The 8,753-nt window shown below is 27.9% G+C and overlaps 1 protein-coding gene across 1 annotated transcript; it reads right to left on the bottom strand.

Annotated features, from left to right (window-relative positions):
• Nucleotides 1-2,475: 2,475 nt before the first annotated feature.
• Dolk (Dolichol kinase) lies at nucleotides 2,476-8,656 on the bottom strand. Its single transcript, XM_076325009.1, has 7 exons — nucleotides 8,254-8,656; nucleotides 7,297-7,550; nucleotides 6,875-7,095; nucleotides 6,615-6,803; nucleotides 6,331-6,540; nucleotides 5,892-6,219; nucleotides 2,476-5,631 (listed from the first exon to the last, which is right to left on the bottom strand). The coding sequence occupies exons 1-7, from the start codon at nucleotides 8,331-8,333 to the stop codon at nucleotides 5,498-5,500; spliced, it is 1,416 nt and encodes a 471-aa protein (XP_076181124.1). The 5' UTR covers nucleotides 8,334-8,656; the 3' UTR covers nucleotides 2,476-5,497.
• Between the last annotated feature and the right edge of the window lie 97 nt (nucleotides 8,657-8,753).

Raw genomic sequence — 8,753 nt, 5'->3', positions numbered from 1 at the left:
CAATATTACGATTATTCGTTCCAGTTCCAAAATTCCCTGGCTCCACGTCAACTGGTTAAAATATAACTCGCTAATTAATAGCAAGGAAAGTTACGATTGCTTTTAATCTCAGGTTTTTCCCGTAACGATTAAAATTTTGATAAATATTTCTCCACCAAACACTTTCAAACAACTCTCAACTCTCTCCAACAGAGAATGCTGCAAAACGCTACAGAGGAAGAAAGTCATAGCAAGTATAGTATCACCGAATAATCTCCTGATGTATTGGATTGTATGTATATACATGTATTGTTTATGATTCTTTGCGAATTTAACCTTCGAACAGATAATCGTCTTTATTTTTACGTCAAATGAGATATATTCTTGTTCGCATATCCGTGGAACGGGGTCGAGAAATTGTGACGTTGTTTTCAAGTGCCAATGGAAACCGCTTTGCGATTGTAAATATGTAATTTACGTTTTAATGAAAACGAAAATGTGAAGCAGTTGTTTAGTTACGAAGCCTTTGTAGTTTCAATCGTTATTAATGAAGGAATTAGAATGTACGATTACAAGACACCAGGATAACGGAATGAAGAAGTAGTATCCATATTGGAATATTTAGAATTGCACCTGTGTAACTCTAAAAATGTGAAAGGCCCACTTTCTGCAAGTATCATCAACTTTAATTTACACGATTAAATTGAACACGTTAGTTTAAAATTTAAACACGAAAATAATCGATTTTCTGTGAAATTTGCTACTGAACAGTATATCAATGTATCTATTGTTATTGATGGAACATGGTAAATTCTTATTATTGTTACATTTACTAATTATTTGGTAAATTTAGATACATATATAAATGTATAATTAATCGACAATTCTAATTAGATAAAGAGTTAATAGTTTTCTATCTGTTTTGCTAAAGAGTTAATTGACATGTACGCTCGAATTATTCTTGACACAATACATTTAATTGTCTAAGCGGAGTTTATTTAAAGGCCCCGTTCACATGCGCTGTAAGTATAACACTGCGATAAGTAACAAGTATCGATTAAGTGTTATCTTAAACTCGAATACACCAAAACTTTAAAGTTACTTTAAACTTGGGGTAACTTTTAATACAATGCGGGCCGCAAGTACCTACATAGGGTTTAACATAATATGTGAAACATGTTTCAATGGTGTATTAGGGATGCAAACCAATTTTTGTGTTCCTAATCCACTAATGAATTGGATTCAACGTGTTACAATGCACCCTCTATGTACATGCAAGTATGAGAATATCAAGTTTTACAATTAAAGTCTAAAGTAACTTTAGAATCATTCGCAGAAACGATCGTCGCTAATTGTGGAATATTTGCTGTGTTCAGGACTTTTTTTTCTGATGGTAAAGTATTTCTATGCAGCGAAGATTTTACCATGAAACCAACAGAAATGTTCCTAGAAAAGAATCACGCATAAACCATGATTAAAACGTACATTTTTAATGTATTGAACATTTGATGGAACATAGAATAGCATTTTTCAATATAGACTTTCCAAATATTTGAAAAATTTAATTGAAAAATGAAATATTCAAAAATAATATGATTCGAATTCAAGATAAATTTCAGTCACTCTTTTTTACTTGATTTTGTTTAATGTCATTGAAATCCTGCATTTCAAAATCTAAGTTCCAAGTAAATTTAACTTAACACATTCATTGCTTTAAAAAAAATTAAACACACACTTGATAATGTGTTTACTGTGTACGATAAATTAAAAAATTAGTAATCAAATTGTAAAATGTAATACAGATACAATTGTGAAATATATGAAATATCAGTGAAAGTGTTAAGTCTTACCTAATAATCATATATCTTGTTTAAGCGTGAAAAAAAAAAAACAAGTTAGACCACAACCATTTAAGCAGAGCATAGAAAAATTCAAATTACAATTAGATAAAGTTACGAAAATGAATTCGTATTCACGTACGTTACAAAATAAATAAAATTAACAACTGGATAGCCTCGCTACTTAGAAAGCAGAATTAAATAGAACTTGAACACAGTCGGTATTATTTACCTGTAGAAGACAAGCGCCTGACAAATAAGATATACACTCACGCGTAGGAATTAATAACCGATCATGCATAAAGCGATCGCTTATTTTTCTTTAACGCAACTAATCACTCCGTCGTCCTTTCTTTGCAAAAAAGAAATTAAAATACAATATATAAACGAAAAGACAAGGCTACAAGGAACTGTTGAAGCAAAGAGGAAAGATCGATTCTTTGCAAAAGCGATAAAGCAACGACGAAAGTGGTACGAATCAGCACCAAGTAACGAAAGTAATGACAGACACGTCGCAATATATCACACAAAGACTCGAGAGATACACCGAATACATAAATTTACATACTAAGTACCGTAGAAAGAAAGAAGAAAGAAACCAAAAGATCTGTACCGCTGCGCTCAAGGCGCAGCAGAAACCAAACGGCATTACACGATCAAGAGTTTCAGAATATTTATTTAATTGCTATACAATTACAAATACAAGTATTTAAGAAACGACTATAATAAGTAGTACGTAGCAAGACATCTCATAAATATCTTCTGTCGTTCTCATTAAGCTCGATATTTTCGAATCGATTTGACATCGCTCGAAGATTTTCGAACAAAATGGTGACTTATCGGCGCGGAAAGAGCTTCTCGAGATCGGCAGATGTACTGTAACATATTTAACGTCGATACGGAATGCTGGGAAATCACCGCTCTTATCACTACTTCGCTCGTATCATTTTCCTTCTTTTATTTTTCGAAACACTTGCGAACACAGATTTTTTCTTTCGCAGCAACGAAGATTTTTACTACCGAAACTCACGTGTAAGTGATATTGGTATGTGAAATACAAAAAAAGAATCCCTTCTGTTTTTAAAATACTTTTTTGTTTTCCACTATTATACTACATATGTATAAAACTACTAAGCTTAAATACGGTAAAGTCAATTTGTCAAATGTTCTTTATGTCAAACCATTATGATATTACAATTCTGAAGCTATAATAATTGATGTTCCTTCAAAGTTATTAAACTCATTTTCTTCTCACTTGAAGAAATTTATACGAAGAACATACCTTATCTTTTAAGACATTAAGTTTATATTTGTTACCATAAATTTCGCATCTTGTGACGACTATACCATCAATTGGTAATTATTACAAAATAGAACTCTTAATACTGCGACAAGTGTGGATTATTTCAACAATGATGGATTCTTTAATTCTTCAATAAAATTTCGTATGATTCTAATTTAAAATGTCTATCTATCACAGCAAAAATAATTAAATACTCAATATGTTAAAGTATTGTGTAAATATTGAAGGAATATTTCATTCAATATTAAGAAAGCCTGAAATTTTTCATAAAAATTGGTTATTTCGTATCAAGCTGTATTATAAGTACAGAATTACATACAAGAAAATTCAAATGTCTATACAGAAAAGGGTAAATTTTATGCAATTTTCAAATATACAAAATATATAAATAGCTGTAATATTTTAGTTTATTACTCTTTTGTCGATTTATTTATGTTATATCATAATTGTAAAACACTAGAAGGGCGTGTGTTCGTGTATCAATATTTAAAAGCAATTTGTTATTTTTATATTATATTTAATTTTACGCAACCAGGCCAAAAAACAAGAATTTATAAGTTTATGTAACAATGTTCTGCTTTCTAAAATTTTATTTTAATTACTTTTAAGTAGAAAAATTAGTTACACAAAATGTATTTCTAGAAATAAAAATGTCTAATAGCTCCATTGGTAGCTAACAACAATAGCCACACACATAACAAATTTGCGAGTATAATTATCGAGTACCTATAATAATTATCATGTACATAATATTTGAAGATGGCACCCAAAGACAAGTACAAGCAAATTACTCATGAAGAAAAATATTATTGAAGAAAGTACATTGTTGCATATCAGTTTATATAAATCTACAAATTATTCATAAAATTGAGTGATTTCTAAATATGTTTCACTTATGAAATAATGCATTATTAAAAAGTACCGAAACGAACATAAAAGTTAGACTATTTCGAGTATGCCAGTACAAAAATCTGAAGTTTGGTCTAAGAATAATATAAACATTTATTATTCATGATACATATGACTTTATTTGCACATTCTGTAAGATTTTACTATTAATGTACTACTGATACACGAAATTAATTGCTTTAATTATTTTAATTATTGTAAAATGAATAATTTATTAAATACTTACTATCGTAATAAAGAATTTATGGCAAGAATATGCCAGTATAACGAAAAAATGAAATATAAATTTAGCAATTGAATAAATAAAAAATACTGACATTTTCCTATATGCGAAGCAGTACTTGGCGCAACCTTCGTCATTAAAACCTAATCAACAAAAAACCGATGTTTTTCACGCATTCCGCAATATGATGTACGCGTATGGGCACGACGTATGACATGCTGTGTACGGTCAGATTTTAAGGCTGTGTGGTCAATAAAATATTGGAATGAAATTACTTGATAATCTTCTTCCTCAATATCACCACCTTTGCAGAACATAAATAATATTTCAAATATTAAAACAGTAAAATGTTAAAATACTTAAAATATGAAACCATTAAAACAGATGGAGTCAGCTTAGAATTTATTGTATAAATATTTTTTCAAAGAAAATTTTATTTTATAATCAACAAAGACAATAAAACACCGACATGTACGCAGTTATAAAAATATTTTATTAATAAAAGTAAATTTCGTTCACAGATTCATTCGGGCGGAATATAAAAATGCGTAGATAGGAATGAGTAAAGTATGTGTTACAAAGTATCAAACAACATGAGTGTAACATTATAGGCGCACATCATCTTTTCTCAACAAATTGTACACAGTAACAAATTAGACAATTACGTAAAAAAGTATGAATTATCGTCATTTTTTTCCACACATAATTCTGTTTTTTTAACGAATGAACATGCTTGGCTCATATAGATACAATCGGTGCGATATTTATGTACAAATATGAACACTTTTACATAAATACTATTTAACAAATCTCATAACAGTGGTCCTTGCATTGATATACATGTACATGTAACTACTCTTATTGGTTCGAAACATAAATAACAAATTAAAATTTTTAAGTATATGAATACATCTTTAAATAATATTAGAATACTAAACTGTACAATAATGAAAAAGCTAAAGTTACAAAGAACTTAAAAAATTCTTGACTAGTAACTAGTTTTAAATGTTATTTATAATAAAACAAGTTGATGTAATATGACAATTTGGGGAAAAAGTACTATGTACAACAGAAAATATACGAATTTTTTTTAATATAAAGAAGCAAATTAAAAAGTAAATTAATTAAGTAAGCGCTATGCTTTTGGTCCAACTCTAGACTGAACAAACAAAACATATAGTTCAGTCGTTTTCAAAATAATTACTAGTGCTATTGTCCATCTTAGCATTTGTTCTTGTTACATGCCTAAAGAGTTAGGCATACATACATCAATAAAGGTAAAGCTAAATTGTCAACTTGATTTGTATGTGCTTCAATAAACGATAGAGCAATACTAAACAATATGCTTCTCAAAAGTAACCAACCACTATCTATGTAACCTATTTAAAGAAATTTACATTAGATTTACCATATGTAACATATATTTAAAAAATAGCAGACAGAAAAGAACAACACTGGTTTGATTGCATATTTTCAAAATGATTAGATACTATTACTTGACATTACTCTATAAAGTAGTATTAAAATGTGTAAATAATTTGTTAATATTATTATTCATAATAAGATTATTTTATAAATAATGTGTTGTTCTCATTTGTATAATATTATGAAAAGCAGAAACAATATACTTAATACATACCGATAAATGCTAAAGCACATATTAATCCAACTTGGCTAAAAATGCAACCAATTGTTCCTTCAATGGATTTATTTGAAGTAATCCATTTGTGAGAACCCCACTTGCTACCAACAAAACTAGCAGCAGTATCACCTACTCCAACAGTCAAAACACCACTGAGCAAAGCTAATAATGGAACATTATTAGTAGGCATCCAAAGTGGAAAAGAAAGACCACAAAGTAAATATAAAGGTGTCAAAGAAATCAAATGATCTTTTTCATCAGCAAATACAGAAAATCCTTGCTGCAATGCTTCTCCAAAAGGTGGTATTCTCAAATACCGTATTAACTAAAAATAGAACAAATCAAAATAGTTGTTTAACAAGCACTTGTGCAAGCCCAGTATGAGAATATGTAAATCTGTATAATTGAAAACAAATTTTAATTAAAAATGATGTACCTCAAGAAATACAAATAATCCCATTACTATACCACTAGCAAGATACAGCAGTATTTGTTCATACATTAAACCAGGTATGTATACAAGTACAGCTAATAAATGAAAAATTTTTCTAGTTGAAGTTGTTGCTTGAAAATTTAATAATATCTGGTATGTAACAGCAATTACACTTAGCAATAAACATATAATCCAGTATCCAATTAAGATAGTCTGTAATGTTTAAAGACATGAAAAATAATTTTATGTTTATGCAACAAATACTATAAGTTATCATAAAAACGTACCTTACTTGCTTCGTTCAAAATAAATAAAAGCAACCACACTAAAGGATTTTGATCCAATATGATATACATTAATGGCAAAAATACAACTAATAAGAGGGTGATTATCATTACGTAAAAATATTTGGTTAAACGAAATATTGGAAAATATCCAGATATTACACAAACTGATATTACGTACATCATTGTAACCTAAAATTATGTACTATTAAATGATTAAGTATACATAATTTATTACTGCTAGGAAATTCTCTTTAGAATACCTGTAATAAAACTGTAGCAATATCATCATTGTGTATTGGTGGTAAATGATATCGTAATGGCAAATTTGTTACTACAGACATTAAAAACAGGATACAACCATGTGTCACTGTTGTTGCTTCTCCAATTGTAAAGCAACCAGGAAATGTAGACATCAATTGGAGAACACCCCATGTACCTAAACTTGCTATGCTCAAGCCCCATATCACACTCACTAGCAATCCTGTTCTTATTTATTACCACAAAAATTTAATTAAAATAGTATATATAAATGAATTCTAATTAATTAAAATTTTAAAAATGAATATAAGAAATAAATATTAATATACAAGACTCATAATTGAATGAAATCATTAAAACTAAAATGTTTATTCCCATTTAATCAATCATAAAGCATTAATAAATAATTTGTAAATTGGTATACCTTTATTTGCTATAAGGAGATATAACATGGATGTTATTATAGCTGGTAAAAAATATATAACTTGAAAATCTCTGACTGCAATTTTTTCCGTTGACAGTCTTAAATATAAACATGCACAACTAATAAGAAGTCCAATGCCTGTAAGACCCACAATGAGGCAAATTTCAGAGTAACTGGCATCTTCTTTCATTATAGTTAAAATTGCACTTAAACCTACTAATGTTCCAAGCCATAATCCACTATTGGCTTTTATCCTGAAAATATATTTGTTCAAATTTTTAGAAATAAATTGATATAGTTTGTCTTACATTGTAATTACAAAAATATTCTATAGTTTATGAATGATCATTCTTTATAAACTTATTCTTATTATAGTAAGCTGAATGAAAGTGTTATAATATTGTCTTTAAAGCATCACATGTCCAATACTATATTAACACACATTAATTATACAACATGTAATTAAATATTATTAATATTACAGACAAATTCTTTAATGTACTTTAAAGATATTAAATAAAATTTGAAAATACAGAGTAATTAAAATAATAAATAATAAATATTTTATACAAGTGACATAACAAATAACATTAAAAAATATAACACAAATATTGATAAACTAAATGTGTTTATTTAACATTTTTATTATTTACATTAGAAAAATAATATCTATTTAATACATTATATTTTGAATGAAAAAGATACATTCATCCGCATAGCCTTAAAAATGACTCAAATATTTAGAAACGATATATGTGACAAGTATTTAAAAAACAAATTTCATTTTTTAATTAATTACAAATTCTTTTTTGTTTCTCATTGAAAAATAAAAACTTTAACTACAAGAAACACATTTGCAAGTATAAAACGCAAATACATTAAACGAGAACATTTTTAATGGATTTAGAGGTTAGGTTATGTCGCCCTTTACATTCATGCAATTAAGAATCCACGTACCGATGTTCTATGCCATTATTTTTCAAGCTCTGTAATATTCTTTCTTCAAAATAGTCGTATTTTTTTATTAAAAACTCCATTATTGATAGAAAACAAATCACACGTTTTTATGACATCAAAACCACACCTCTTCACTCTTACTGCGGAAAATGGGCGTTAGTCACTAAAAAGGTCACTGTTTTTCCGTCGTATTTTTCGTTCTTGCGCATATTCAGAATACGTAGTACGTAATACATAAGTGAATTACGAAATCACTTCTGGTATATACAATTCAGACGCATTTATTAATGAATTTTTCTAATATTGATATTACATATTGATTAATTTATATGTCAACATAAAAAAAAATATGAAACATAAAGAACTACGAATGTAATTATATAAAGCATTATTATTATTATTATTATTATTATTATTATTATTATTATTATTGTTACTATTACTATTACTATTACTATTACTATTACTATTACTATTACTATTACTATTACTATTACTAT

This window comes from Ptiloglossa arizonensis, chromosome 13 (assembly GCF_051014685.1).
Source record: "Ptiloglossa arizonensis isolate GNS036 chromosome 13, iyPtiAriz1_principal, whole genome shotgun sequence".
NCBI lineage: Eukaryota > Metazoa > Arthropoda > Insecta > Hymenoptera > Colletidae > Ptiloglossa > Ptiloglossa arizonensis.
This window is presented reverse-complemented; position numbering and strand designations above follow the sequence as displayed.